Source organism: Condylostylus longicornis, unplaced genomic scaffold, assembly GCF_029603195.1.
Source record: "Condylostylus longicornis isolate FDR11 unplaced genomic scaffold, ASM2960319v2 ptg000014l, whole genome shotgun sequence".
NCBI classification, from domain to species: Eukaryota; Metazoa; Arthropoda; class Insecta; order Diptera; family Dolichopodidae; genus Condylostylus; species Condylostylus longicornis.
In genome coordinates, this window is record NW_026577983.1 from 1,505,321 (window position 1) to 1,521,755 (window position 16,435).

General features: G+C 23.1%; 1 protein-coding gene across 1 annotated transcript in view; it reads left to right on the top strand.

Annotated features, from left to right (window-relative positions):
* Positions 1-15,663, top strand: part of LOC129605782 (homeobox protein 2) — a 69,474-nt gene extending 53,811 nt beyond the window's left edge. The window contains exons 13-16 of the mRNA XM_055515719.1: positions 6,872-6,971; positions 10,719-11,181; positions 11,353-12,214; positions 12,876-15,663. Coding sequence (XP_055371694.1) covers positions 6,872-6,971; positions 10,719-11,181; positions 11,353-12,214; positions 12,876-13,809 — 2,359 coding nt within the window. The 3' untranslated portion in view covers positions 13,810-15,663. The remainder of the gene's footprint in view (positions 1-6,871; positions 6,972-10,718; positions 11,182-11,352; positions 12,215-12,875) is intronic.
* Positions 15,664-16,435: the final 772 nt, after the last annotated feature.

The window sequence follows — 16,435 nt, forward strand, 5'->3', positions numbered from 1 at the left end:
ATGTAGAATTTAAATTGTAAATTTTTTAAAGCAAACTTGTGTACATTAAAATTGTAGGATTAACATTATTCTAGTTTATTATTTAAGCTAAAACAGTTTAGAAAACTCCATTTAAAATCCAAAAGTATATGGAGATTAAACTAAAAATTTCAAAAATTAGACTTGGTATTTCATAAATTGTGCATTAACTAAGCGATTGGAGTTTAAAATTTATTTAACGTAAGTTAAAATTCTCCAAAAAAAAAATGAAAATAATTTTGTAATAGTTTTTAAACTATGCCATCTAGAATAAATACTCAACAATAAATATTCTAGAATAGCTATAAAATAAATTAAATACTCAATTTATTAATTTTTATTAATTTCTATTTATGCTTTAATAAGAGACATTAGACATTCCATGATCTGAAGATTGCGATTTTTTTCAAATGTGATTTTTTTTTAAAGAAATAGATGGGCATAATTTCTTATCTAATGTTCCGAAACAAATTAAAAATGGGAAATTAAAATAATTGACCAATTTTTTAACAATTTTCCCTTTTGTTTTTGATTAATATTTTATTAAAGCCGAAGTTTTTCACAACAAGAACAGAAATTCTTTTTTGGAAATTCGAAATTTTTACTAAAATTTATAAATTTTTATAAACTTTTAATATTTTTAACTTTTTATACATATTTTCGTTAGTATAGCTGTCAATGTATAACGTAGTATGAATGTATGTATAATTTAACACACTTTACATACATATATTATTCTATTATGTACTTATTTAAAATAACAAATTCAAACTTCCAACAGCGTGTTACACTTTGAAATAATATTTATGCACGCTTATAATAAGAATAATGGAATCCATAAAAAAAAAATAATAGTTTCAAAAGATTATTTTATTGAAAAGTACGTGTTTGGTTCATATACACATATACAAATAAATACCTGCAAAAATGTACATATTATTAAAATTTTATTTGCATATAATATGCACCTACATACATAAATATCTTTAACAAAATAAGTAATTTTTAGGTATGTATATAAGAACGTTTACAAGGTGAATAAAATTCGTTTTAATAGAATTTCGTTTCCTAAATCAATATTGAAGATTTATTGTTCAAATTTTTGAAATTTCCCAAAATCATAAATTCATTGGATTAAAAATATAATTGAATAGTTAAAAAAAGTTTAAATGTTTTGGAAATAAAAACGCGGGTTTTCATATTATAATTCTTTCGGTTTACTAGTTTGCGATTTTAGAGATTTGCTCTTTTTAATTCCGTTAGAAGAGGCCAATACTCAAAAAAGTGGCTTCATTTTACTCTTTTATTTGTTAGTTCTTTTAAATGATTTTAAAATTCGAAAGTCTTAATATATACTTGCCTATTGAAGAATTTGTGAAAAAGTTTTGACAGATGTTGGTTGTAGTTTCATTTATAAAAAATATGCCCCGATATTTTTTCTTTATCCTACTAAAATATATAGCCCAATTGTTGGTGCATAATTTAAATAAATTTGCTTGTGCATATTAGTATTTTTTTTTACTTTGATATTAAGTTTGACGTTTTTAAAATTAAATTAAAAATTATTTAAAATATTGTCAATATTGTAGTTATCTGAATTTTTTTTTCAATTGTCATTTAAACATTTTAAAAAAATTAAATTTTCATATGAAAATATGAAATTTAAATATTACCAAAAAATTAAAATTTTACCTTATATTTTTTTTTTATTTTAATGATTGAAACTTTCGTATTAAAACCTTTATGTCAATATTGCGTCATTTAATACTACTTGTGTTTTTAATATGTTTACCAATTTGTCGTTCTATTTCTATATTATATCCTTTTAACAACTCAATAGAAAGAGTGCATATATATGTATACTAAATGTCATATATTTCGCCTGAAGTTGTGTAACTATGTGAACATTTCCTCTTTTCTTATTGTATCATTATAAATGTTCATACTTTTTATAGTAATAATTCAATTGTTGGCGACTCGTTTATAATACTATTGAGGATAATTTCTATTTATGAAATAGAAACGCTGAAATATACCCGTAGATTTTTTCAAATGTTCAGTTCAAAATTAAATAGCTTTTTCATAGGTTTGCTTTAAAGCTAATCTCAAGTGATTTACTCAAGTGACTAATCTCAATGATTACAAAATGAAATCTTAATAAAGTATTGAGTCTATACACTATAACTATGCATTGAAATTGCAATTAATTTCGAAAATATTCATAGTCATTTCAGTTCTTTGAAAATATGTATTTGAAACTATTGTATTTGAAATGATTTTAAGATGCAACATTAAAAGAAATCTTAATTTTAAGAAATACTAACGATTTCTTTTTTTAAACGCGGCAAATGCCTCAAAGTTGCCAAAATTTAATTTTCTAGTTTCTTTCTATATGCACTATTATACATATATTATATGCAATTAGAGTATAAATACATACACAAATATATAGATACATCTATTTACTTTGTTCTTGAATGGAAATGTGGTTAAGAAATTTATTTTTTTTTCTGTTTGTTTGGTAAGATACTTGACAATTTATACGTTTGTATTTATAAGTGTAAACAACTATGCATATAGTCTTTTGTTTGGTTATTGTTCGGTTGAAGTTTTGTCATTTTACTTGAAATTTTTTTTTATTTTACTTTTAATTTTTTTAATGAAATTTTTTGAATTTTCCACTTTTGCAATATTTTTATATATTTTCTTTTTACTTTAAAAGGCGCGCCCCTATTATGTTAACAATATTGATAATGATTATCAATTATAGTCTAGTAAACTATACACATTTATCATAAACCTCCCCATTGTATTTTATTATAATTTTTAGTGGACTGAATAAATAACTCCATTATATTAAGTTGAAATATTATATGTATGTATATAAGTATAGTAAAAACAAAAAATATCCTGTATTCTTTACATTTAGTTTAACTATGGTTGTTGTTGATGTTAATAAATTAAAATTAATAAAAACTTTCTTTAGTTCTTTGATTTCGAATGATGTAAAATTAGAATTTTAATTAAACATTTAAGAAAATTTTATTATATAAATGATAAAATCCAATCTATGAAAGATTTTGTTAATTGGATGAGTTCAACTTTAAGAATTATAATTTTTTTATTTAAAAACCCGTAACGCTTATATTGAAAAGTTTTGATAGTTTTCTTAGGTTAAAATCACAATTAAGTTTTTTGAGTATTAAAAATTTTTTTATCAAGGATAACAATCTAATATTTTTCCAGTAAAAAGCCCTCGTTGGATGTTTGCAAAATATTATAAGCTAATAAAGTGTTTTGCCGAATTATAAAACTTTCGTCTGTAACCTTTATATGACGAGTTGTATTTGCGTGGTCCTGCATTCCGAAAGAAAATTTTATTAAAAATTGGGATACTGTTTTTTCCTGTGAAAAGTTCATTTTATGATATTTGTTTAAAAATGGACAATAAGTGCACAAAAGGAATAAAACTTTTTGTAATAAAACATTCATTTGGGCTTTTTTTTTGAAAATTTTCATTATGAACCAATCGTTGGCACTGATTTTTTCTGAATTCGAAAGTGAATTCCAGTTATGTTACGAATTTTCGACAAGTTTGAATTTTCATTTTTTCATTACTTTTGCAAGAATCCGATAAAGGCGGATAGTGTTGCAGAAATTGTTAAGCTTTAAAATAATTTTTAAACAAAAAACAAATTGTTTGTGGAGTAGAGATTGTTTTCTTGCAGAATGCATGCACATACAAATGTATTAATGTTGAATATATTTATATGTATGTACATATATAGCATTCCTACGACCATATTCACTTTTTTTGTTTCAATTTTTATGTATGTACACATACATATATTTATGTGAGTACTATATAATGCAACGTATATACCTAGTGGCTTAAAGTTACAAATTAATATATCAACAATTTATCTTAATTTTTTTCTCTCGTATTTTAGTTCCTTTTTATTTTTCCTTTTATCTTAAATATTTGTCCTTTAGTCCTTTTTTTTTATTTTGCTAAATTTTTATTCATAGTACAATTTTCTACCAATTTTTTTTTCTATATAGTCTTAGGAGAGACTGGAAAAAGAATATTGAGGAGAAAGGAGAAAGAAAAGGAAAAACAAAAATAAATAATGTTGTTCAATTTTCTATACTCTCACTAACATTGACATAAATTATGTACATATACAGTAAATCTTTGATATTCAAAACATTGACAATTCAATCGAAAACCTTAGTTTTCATACAAAACATTATGAGAACTATGTATGTTCAGTAAATGATCGCAAAATCGCAAAATCTTTTCGACGTCAAATAATTCTGAGCACTTAAAAAGATGAGCGTTCATTAGATATCTCTTTGGATCAAATTTTATAATCCAAGTGATTAGATGAAATGCATATAACTTGTGGCAAACATTAATCTCCATGTGAATTGAATAAGTTATATATTTGGATTATCGGGAACTGTATTTGTTGAATTGCCTAAATCAAAAATAGGTTACGAAAAATATCTAAGAATATAACTTATTTAAGTTTATGAAACATACTCGTATACAGTGTGTTTAATGTTGAACTCCAAAATTTGATGCCATCAAATAATTTTTCTTGTTGCATACAATGCTTTCATTAAAAATAAAAAGTATATTGAAATATCTAGAATTTAAGTATGATACTCAACAAATTGCTGATTCAAAATTCAATTTTACTCAAAGATTAACATTATAAAAGTTGTACTGTGTATACAACTACATTCATAAAAATACAATGTATATATTTATTCTTATAAATATATAGTTTTTCATATTACGAGTATATATGTATGCATGTATTCGCACGTAAGGATAATCAACCTACTTAAATCAACACAATAATTCACACTGATAGACCATAAGAACTCGGACATAATTAATTTTTTGAACAAACATCAAATTTTATTCCGATATCCTGTAATAATATCAATGAAAATTTAATTTTCGATTGTCCGTTGTATAAGGAGTTTCTTCTTCTTTGTTTATTTTTCTTGTTTTACTATGGTTGTTTTATAGCACAACCAAAAAAAAAATATATATACTACATCTATAAAATGTTTTCTATGAACAAAATTGTTTTATTTTAGGATATAAGTTTTCTATGGAATGATTTTATACCATAGAAATAAGGAAAATAAGAAAACAGAAAAAAAAGTGGAAAGTAATGAAAATTAAAGGAAATTATAAGTTTTAAGTTTCCTAATATGCTTTTTTTTTCCTCTTTCTTTTTATCTTTCTTCCGCTTTTTTTCTTCTTTATTCTTCATTTCTTTAATGTTTATGGAGTTCTTGTGGTATATTAAATTTATTTCTCCATTTATGTCGGTAAAATGTTAAAAATTGTGAAGTCGGTACCAAATTAACTTTAACTTTATGAAAAGATTAACTTATTGTGTTTGTTTATAAACTACAAAAATTTTAGTGCATTAAATAAGGTCAAAATCGAATAATCTTAAGTAGTTTTAATTAAATTAAATTTTTTAAGTTTTGTAAATTTAAAATTTTTTATAATAAATTTTGATTAAAGTATTAAATTATTTATTTATCGATTAAATTTGATTTTGTAAATCCGGTTCACATTTATTTCCTAAATTTTATCGTAGACTTTCGATATATTGAGTTTTTATTATAGATTTTCAAACAACTTCTATATTTTTTTAATGTTTCAAAATGTTTCGAAAATATTTCCAAATAATGAAATATTTTCGAGTTTGAATCCTACGATTATAGGCGGTTAAATACAGTTTACACTAACTTTTCTCGTTGAATAATTTTTAGAGGGGTCAGTCTATCAGAAAAAAAATATGTAGAGTATTTTAAATTCATTTAAGAAAATTAAGAGGAAATAAGAAATCGATCTATATATATATATATATATATATATATATATATAAGCATATTACGCAATTCAGCTTTACTTTTAAAACTCCCTTAATCTATTATTTGTTCGACCAAAAAAAAAAATATAATCATAAATTTAATAGCGAATTTTAATTATGAAAGAAATTTAATTCGGTTTCGTTATGTTTCATTTTCTTATGCTTCTGATTTGACTAAAATATTTATTAAGAATTTATTAAAGGCATGAATAAAAACCTGAAAAAGCTAAAGAAAATCTTAGTAATTACGAATTGGGAAGAAATGTATTTAATTAATTTTACTCGGTTCATCCGGGTCTACTTTTTAAAACTTATACACTCTTGCACTCGTTAACAGTTTACACAACTCAAGATAGAAGTTGGAAAATTTATCCAAAATTTTCTACTGTCTGCTCAATTGGCTTGGAAATTATAGCTCCTTAAAATCCTTAAAAATTCTGTTTTTGAAAGTTTGTCGTTTTAAACCATCGTTTAATATATATTATTCAAGAACAATATGTTAAACGTTGCAGTGTCAAAAGGGTATTAGATTTGAAATTAGAATTTAAGATTTTTAATGTATAAAGAATATTACGAGATACAACTGGTTTAAACTTGTGGAAAATTAAATTGACCAATGAATCTGCACCTCGATCTGTATTATTTATTGCAAGGAAAATTTGGATCAGCAAAACTGTTTTAAGTACCCTCTCCTGTATATGTAGCTTATAATGTAGCGTTGTCCTGCGTATGTAGCTTATAATTTTGATATTATGTAAATGACCTTTAATCAATTGAATATGTCGACCTTATAAAGCAAGTGCATTCAAAACTTTTATTTATTAGTTTTTTAATTTATTGGTTTTTTGACTGTATACCATATTAAATTAGAATTTTTTATTTCTTTGTTTATTTTACACAAAATCTACGTATGTTATAACAAGAAAAATATATCTTCTTTTTTACAGATTTTTCTACCTGTACCACTTTTCATTCTATGCATACCACTACAGATTCAATGGACAATATAGTAGTTTAGCTTTGGTATCATCTTGGCTTTTTATTCAAGTAAGTTATAATATGCAATCTTAATATACATGCACGAGCAATAGATTTTAATTGTATAGGAAATAATTAAAACTCTTTAGAATTTTTAATCTAGCTCTTAATTCAAATTAAATCTTCAAACACAGTTGAAGAATTACAGTTAAATTACTTACTCGAATTACAGTTAAATAATTTCATTTCGTATAAGGGAACTTAAACTCAAAAAAGTGGCTACGATGATAATTTAAAAATAATTTGAGTCAAATTCAATTTAAGCTTTTCACATCTCAGCAGATTTTGTAGAATACAATTCTGAGTATCTAAATATTAAATATTGATTATATAAGTTTTTAATTTTTACTGCAGAACGTCCCCATGTCAAGTATTAGCTAAAATAAATCACCAATTTCATTATTCTTCATTTTTGAATATTAACCTTTCAATACTTTATCTATAATTAAATATAATTTAAAACAAAATCAATTACACTGTTCTTTATGCATAATATTATACTTTATTCTTGTATAAAAGCATATATTTATATATATATGTAGATATTTTTATTTACAAAGTAATTGGAGAGCATGTGCAAAGTGTATAGGTAAAAGATAAATATGCTTGTTTATAAGGGTATGTTATATAGATTATGAGACTCCATACATCTTTATTTATTTACTTTCGTAATAATGTCAACAAAATGATGTCAATATTATGGCTAATTTCTCGCAACAAAAAATTTTGTTATACGATAAATTTTCACCGCTAAATCAAGAATATGCCTAACATTAATACTCGTATGTCTATATAATGGTAAATTTTTAATACATAAATTTTAAACAGTGAATTTTTATATATACTCTATGAATGTATGCTTTTAAAAAATTTTAATAGAAAATTAATAAAGGAATGCCGTACGGATGCAAAATAAAACCATAAAACCACTCTTGAATTCACAAAATCAAAAAATATTACTCCTTCATATTCTATCAATTACATTGGGTGTCTGTATATGTATAAGTAAGGGAGAGAGAGATATATGAATGTGAAATATATTGAAAATGAATCAAGTGTTGAAATAAGAAGTCGAGGTGTAAGGATGTGAAAAAAAAATTTTAAATTTCCGTTATTTTATAGTGTTTTACCAGCAAACTAAAAACAAAGTACAAAATAGGATTTTTTCCAATAAAATACCTTTATTTCTGTTTTGAGTTGCTTTTGCATCTCTCTTATTTACAACAAAATATATAATATGTGAGCATATATATTATGTGTGTATATTTGTTTGTAACTGGGTATCAATTTGATTGTATTCCTTTTATTATACTATATCAGTATTTGAATAGAATATGTTGTATAAATAAAAGTATAGTACATAAATGGCAGAATATTCCATGCATATGCAATCATTTACTGTGAGACACAAAAAAATACTATTACTGAACTACTCCAATAAATATAAAATTTTTTTATGAATAAATATACGAGTACGAGTAGCATTTTTGAACTAAATTAGAAATGCTATTTTTTATTAATTTTTTTTTTGGTATACAAAATTTCAATCTTTATTAGCATTTGGAATTTACTAAAATTTTATATAATAAAATTAGTTACAAAATACTTCCATTTCTTACAGTTATCGTTTGTGAAAATATTTTCAATGAAGTTTTTATTAGATTTATTTAAATTTCAAAAGTTCAAAAAATGTATGGCCTTAACGTCTATTTAAAAAATAGGAAAAAATGAAAGTCAAAACATTAAAAAATAAAATATCTTGAATAGCTTAATAAATAAAAAATTCTAATTTTAAACATTTTCCTGCAGCCCAGGCTAATTTAATTTAATTTACATACATACATAGAATATTTATTGTATAACTAAAATATTGGTTAAGTGCTGCAGAACCAAAATATAGACAAAGTACTGCTATTTAGGCAAAGTAATGTGTGAACGTAAACATTTCAAGAAAAAATTAGAGTTATCAGCAAAAGAATTCATTTCAGTCACAATAGGAAAGGAATTGAATTTGGAATACTTGAGAATTTGAAATAATTTAAAAAAACAATTAAATTAAAAAAAAAATTCTTTGTTTATGTCACTGTATCACAGGTTGGCTATAAACTTGTGTTATAAACGGTATGTCATTGAATTTTAAACTATTTTACAAAAAAGATTAAATTTTTACTTTTTATAAAAAAAATTCAAATTTGTTTTTTCAAAATTTTTTTAAACCTCTTAATTTTAGCTCATGTCCAACTATCTAATGCAATTTATAAATTTGCAATTGACAATTCCTGAAATTTAATTTTCAAAGAATTGGGTGGTATTGGCACCTACATAATATACTTTACTCTCTAAAAACAAAGTGTGCCCATTTATTTTATTTATTTTTATTACTGAAAATTGTAGTTTTTACAATATCACGAAAAAATATTTTCTCCATACGTCATTCTCATTTGTATGTATTATTTCTCATACATACATATATGTATGGACATAACTTATTTTATATTTTATAAATAGTCTTGTATAAATAACAAATACCATTTTATATATATATACGTATCAATCTGAATTTTACCTTTATGTGTATAAGAATTTATGAATCATAATTCTGTTGTTGATGAATTTAATGCTTACTATGGGTGCATTTAAATTAATAATTTCAATCAGCAGGATATGTCACGTGGATTTGCTATGCAATTGAACAAATGACTTATAATAACATAAATCCACATAATCATTTTATAAGGAAAATATTATAAATGAAAATAGATGAAAAAGAAAAACAAAAACTGAAAATATAATGACATTGATGCATATGTATTGGTAAAAAATGTTATATCATGGCTGAAACGTTGTATTTTTTTTTTGTAAAATTCACGTGAGTTCGTTATCCAGTTCACGTGACTTACGTATAGTTTTAAAATTTTCATACTATTTTGTTTATACAAAAAATAAAATACAAACAAAAATTCTTTTGAATTTTTTTTTATTTTATATTTCGTCTTTGTTTTTGCTTTTTTTCATTTGTGCTTTGAAAAGTTTTTAACATTTCAAAAAAAAAAAATTTTTTTTGAAAAATAAAATTATTTTTCAAAAGAATTTAAACTTATGAATAATGCGTCAAACTCAGTGAATAGTGACAGTTTTTTTTTTGAAACTTTATTTTGTTGTGTAAATAATACTAACTGCTATTTTATTTAGCTTTTACAAAGCAAATTATCGTAAAAGTGCAAAATTTTCATAATACAATGAAACAGATTGAATGTGAAAACTCTTTTGTAATTTAATAAAAAATCCAGCACCAATTTTCAAGAATTCTTTTGAAGAATTTGGTGAAATAAAGTTGGCAAAGCATTCGTTGTTGTTGGGATTATGTGATGTAAATGTGGTTCCGTTTCAATCAATAATCTATTTCAATATTAGAAAGTTTGATAGTAAATCCGAGATAAATCTAGCTTCATGAAATTTTTTATCATTTTTACCTTGAAAATAATCATTCCAAATAGGCCTTATAATGGACCCTATTTAAGAAACTCATTAAGACAATGCTGTAGATTATAGAGAACTGCTGCTAAATGTATTTTAAAAATTTTCAATTAAAAAATTAAAATTATTATGAATGGCAACGTAATTTTTTAATGATGTTGCATAAACTTGTAGAAACAAAGACTCTACTTTAACTATCGTTAATAATATTGATTTAATTTTTTAATTCAAATTCATTATTAATTTATTTAAATGAATTTTCTTTTTTAAACTTTTTAGCATTCTATGTTCTACTTTTTCCATCATTATGAACTTCCAGTAATAATTCAACAAGCACAGTTACAACAAGTTGTCCTGATTTCGCGACAAAATAATCAAAATCAAACTCAAACAAATAATAATGGACAAGGTGGTGGACAGGCGGGCGGTGGTACAGATGGTGGTCGAACAACAATACAACGATATCAATTGATTAATAATAATGGAAATTTAACTGAATTGATAAGACCACTTTTAGAAAGACGTGCTGACATTATTAATACAATGAGAAGAGTTTTATTAGGACTTGGATGGATGGCACCGGTTCCAGTTCGAATGCAAATTGGTAATTTACAGCGTATTAATTTGGATTCTATACAAATTGGTCCAGTTAATTACGGAACAAGAAATCCATTGGTTTCTTATAACGTTATTCGTCAAGATAATTCTAGTGGGCAACAAAACCAATCAAATATCAGACAAGGTATAGAATTTGTTTTATGCAGTTAATAAAATAATTTGAAATTTTTTTTTTTCGAAATTAAATATTTATTCTTTTCTTTCAACGTTGATGAAATTCTGTTTTATTAAAAAGAAAATTTCTTTCTCGCTGTTCTTTGCATTTTTTTTATATGCATATTTTTTAATTTTTCAGAGAGGAATAGCACAGAAAGTGAGACCTTTTTAAATAGCAGTAATGGAGAGGAAAACTCCTCTAACCCAATTGATATAACTTCAGCATCAACAACAATTTCGCAGGAATCCAATAACACAATCAACAACAATACAAATAGCACAGTTACAACCGATGTCATAGGTATTACAACAAATTCTTCAATTATAAGAACGGAAAATCTTAATGAAGGAAATAACGGAAATGATACTGCTGAGAGTAATATATCTGGATCAGTCAGCTTTAATAGTAACTCTAGTGTTGGTGGTATTAGTAGTTGTTATGAGCACATTGAAGACGATGTTGACGATAGCGACACCGAAAACAAAAATAAAATTAGTAAACAAAATCTTTTCTTACCAGAAAAATCACAGCAGCATCAGCAGCAAAAAGAAGAAGAAATAAAAAAAGAAAAAATAGAAAATGGAGAACAAGGAATAACGAATGATAAAAATAAATTTATCAAGGATGTTACAAATGAAATTGTAGGAACCAACACGAAAGTCATTGTTGAGAATAATAAAAATTTTCAAAAAGATTTGCCTAAAGAAAATGCTAGGGAAGATAAATATGAAACGGAAGAAAAAAGTTGTGGGAATGATGATGATTCTAATAAAATAGTTGAAATCCAATTGAGTTCAGATACAGAAGGTGCAAGCAATTTTAAAAATAAATATGAATCAATTTCAATTAGTGCCTCAACGCAATCGAAAGATTCTACAAAAAAGAATGAAAGAGAAAATGAAAATTTATTAAAGGAGATTAACATTTCCGGAACTTTGGATTTAAATTCTAAGACTAATAATGGAATTGGAACTATTTTATCAGATTTAAAACCAAATAGGTGAGATTCTGTTTCTTAATTATTTAAAATTTATATTTTATAATATAAGAAACTTGTAATACAAATTTATAATTAATGAAAATGTTTCATTAAGTTCTAAAATATAGTGAGCAAGAAGGATTTATTGCATTAGAAAAATATGGCAAGGCATACGGTTTTTGTTCTTTAAATACTGTTTATATTTAGTATAATTAAATTTATTTTACATATTTATTGAACATTTTAATCATGATTTAATACATTTTTTCAAGCGTATGACTTGGTCCTGGCATTCTTTTTGTAAAACATAGCAATTTGATTGTTAAACGAAACTTTTCCTAAACACACGTTTTAACTGGATTGTTCTTATTTATTAAGTGCCCATCTTAAGTCACAAGCTTATTATTCAAATATCAATTTTAATGTAAAAAATATAATAAATTAAAAGTAGTAAAAATTAATTTTGCTTAAAATCAATTATGAAACTGAAATTTGAAGTTTTAAAATTTTTGTTGGAAATATTGTATAACAACAGAAAATTTTTATTGTCTGTCGTAAAATTAAAGAGTGCAATCTCATTAGACTGAATTTTAAAGGGAAAATCTTTTGTTGTTACAAAAAAATTTTTTTTTAATAATTTTCAAATCTTTTTTTAACTTACTTTTTTTTATTATTTGTTTAGTGATAAAAAAATAGAAGAAATTTCATCAACAGAAGGTAAACAGCCTACATTGAATATTGAACAAAATTCAACACATAAAATTGTGTCAATATTCGAAGATAATAAAAAAGACTTAAGTGAAAGTGCTACATCAGGAAGTAATTCTTCAAGTATAAATATTTTGAAATCAATTAATTTAAATTCAAATCAAAATCAAAATGAACCAAAATTACTTTCAACTCTTTCACCAAGAAAATCTTTACCTTCACAATCAATATCGTCATCTTTATTAATATCTTCAGAAAGTGAAAAGGAGATTAAAAATTTAAATAATCATACTAGTGATGATGATGTTAACTTTAAAAATAGAAGTTATAGTTATAATAATAAAAAACTTGCCTACGATATAAATAACGATTGCAGTTATCAATCTAGGCAAAATTTACCTAATTATTGTGGTGATGAAAGTAACCACAAGGATTTAACATTAGGTATTATGAATATTAATGATGATAGTAATTATAAAAATAGCAACAACATTAAGAGAAATCATTCATATAATAATGAAAATGTAAGTCTTAATATTGATAATAATTATAATCATCACAATGATCAAAGTAATGATGGTGTTAAAGATTTTGATGCTGATAATATAATAGCAGAAGATGCTTGCGGTGATAATAGTAAAAATACAAGTAACAACAGTAATATTTCCAATAACATGAATACAAATGTTAATGATTGCGGTGATTTAATGCCAAAAGGAAATTGTAAAATTAAACTTAGCGAAAGTAATTTCTTTTTAACAACAGAAAAGACAGCAAATCTTTTAACATCAACAGAAGATGAAAAGAAAAGTACGGAAGTCAGTCAAGACCAAAATTTATTAACTTGTGGTGATGATTCAAAAACTAATTGGAAAGAAAATTCAAAAGAAAATTTACTTTTAGAGTGATAAGGCAATGTTTTTTTTTTGTTATTTAATAAATATATATTTTTGCCATCTAAATGCTGAAGCAAATATTTTGTTAGGATAAATCTCATAAATTGCTGTACGATTTTTTGTCGTTCAATTTTTATTATACATTTGCCACTTTGTATTTTAAATAAATTTAACTTTTTTTTAATTAATCTGAAAATGGCTTTGAATTATTAGTAAATATTAATGTTATTTTACATTATTTAAGATATAATATTTCGATTCGTTTTTGAAATTTTTAAAGGTTGCTCGACATATTTTTATTTTTTCAAATTAGAGATTTAACAATTTTAATACAATTTTTAATTAATTAAGATTATTTATATGAATTTGTTTGTTTTTTTTTTAATTAATTTTTTTAATAAAAAAAATTTGCGAAGCCTATAAATTTGAAATTGGAAACTGTACTAAATTTATGATTTTAGTAATAAATATTATTAATTATGAGTTTTCATTATTAGTTTAAGATTTTAAGTTTATGGCCCATAATTATACCAAATTTTATAATTGTAGTTATAATTTATTATTGTCTATAATTATATTGAAATGTTTTATTGGTCACCTTATTTTCATTTTATTTAAAGTCACATTTTTGGATTTTATTGTTACTTTAAATCAACAAATCATAATGTACTTAAGTAATTTTATTTGAATTTTTAGGTTATTAGAAATTTTTATTTTAAAACTGTTTTTTTTTTCTTAAATAGTTTTTAATTAAAATATTAAATGGAATCATTTTAATTTTTTATAATTTTCATACAATGAAAATTTGCCAACTAAATACTCTGTATTTCTCTATTAAAAGTAAAATATTGGCAAATGTTTATTAATTTATATTAAAATGTTTTTTAATTTATATTAAAAATCATATTTTTGAAAATTTGAATATCATACATTTTCAAATTTTAAACATATGAGTTCGATAGCGAAAATTCTTTTGCATAAATTCAATTTGTTGCGGAAGTAAGATATTTTAGCATTGGGATGAAAACTTTAAATAAAAAATGGAATTTAAAATTGAAATCTTTAATTAGAACTATTAATTGTACAAAGCAAAGCAGATGAAAGTGGTAATTTATGAAAAACCTAACAAATTAGGAATAATAATATAAAGTAGCTATAGAACATTTTAAAAATTAGATGAAATTAAAAGTAATAATATATTGAAAAAATATTTACATTACGTAATATGATGTATATGTATAAAATAAAAATAGCCAAAGGAAATTTTTATTTTGATATTTTTAAATTTATACTTTTATTTTTGTATAGAATTAATTTTCAGATTTTTCAATCAGATTTTTTTTTCAATTTATGCTTTAGGCATTTTTAAAATGAAACTCAATATTCTGGTTTTTTATAATTAAATAAAATAATTTTTGTTTTATGATTATAAATTAAAAATATGTAAAATAAACTTATTATTTTAAATTATTTTATGTGCATGAAACTCAGTTTTTATTTTGAATTTGGTTAAGATTTTATACATACATAATATGTAAATGAGTTTCTACCACATTTTGTATTATACTTCTTATGAAACGCACTGTTTCAATTTTGTTATATATAAAGCGGAATGCATATTATTTATGTATATACATTTTTGATTACACTAAGGATTTAGATGCACCAATTCTTGTTTTAATTTTCATAATTTAAAATGCAAACGGGAGAGCAGTTTTGTTTATGTACTTGTTTAAAAAAAAAGCTAACCAATAATTAAATTAAATATTAGAAGGAAAAAGAAATATCAAAAGGAAAGATTCGGCAATGTGTGATGATTAAAATTTTAAACAAAAATTATTACAAACAAAAAACACTCGAAAGAAATTTTTTACGCAAAAAATTTAGAATTATTAATATACAATAATCATTCAATTTTAATTAAACTCTTTTCATATAACAAGGTAATAAAAGCTATTAATTTTTAATCCATTAGAATATTTGAAATCATTAAATTGTGATTATTATTGATGTTATTTTGTGGGTGCACAAGTTTAATCCATTTTAATTTATCAGGAAATTTAAGCAATATAATATGTTTTGCGTTTAATTAATTAAATCAAGAATAAATCCTACTATTAAAATACATCTAGACTTGAAAGCAATATCTAAAAGAATATTTTGTATAACACATTGTATATTTTATATAATAATGTAAGAGGTTTCATATACTTTTATAATATTCAAAAAAAAAATTGAGTTTTGTATAGGAAGATTATATTTTTTTATTTCTTATATTTAAAAGTTTTATAAAAAGATTATTATTTTTCTATTAAGTGTTTTAATCATTTTCTTTCCTATATTTGAATAAAATATTGATAAAAATTCTAGGGACATTTTATTTACAGTTTTTGGTGTGCATCAATCCAGCTTTTGGTGTATTATGTTGATAAAAAAAGGATGTTTTAAAAACATTAAAAATTTATTATTAAATATGCCAGAAACATTAGTTGTAATGATAATATGAATTTTTTTTGAATAAGTTTGTTCCTAATTTATTAATTATAATTTTTTTAAGTGTTTAAAATAATGTATTAACTTTGAAAATTTCAAATAATTTCATTTTTGTGGTTATAATATCTAATATTTTTGCCATATA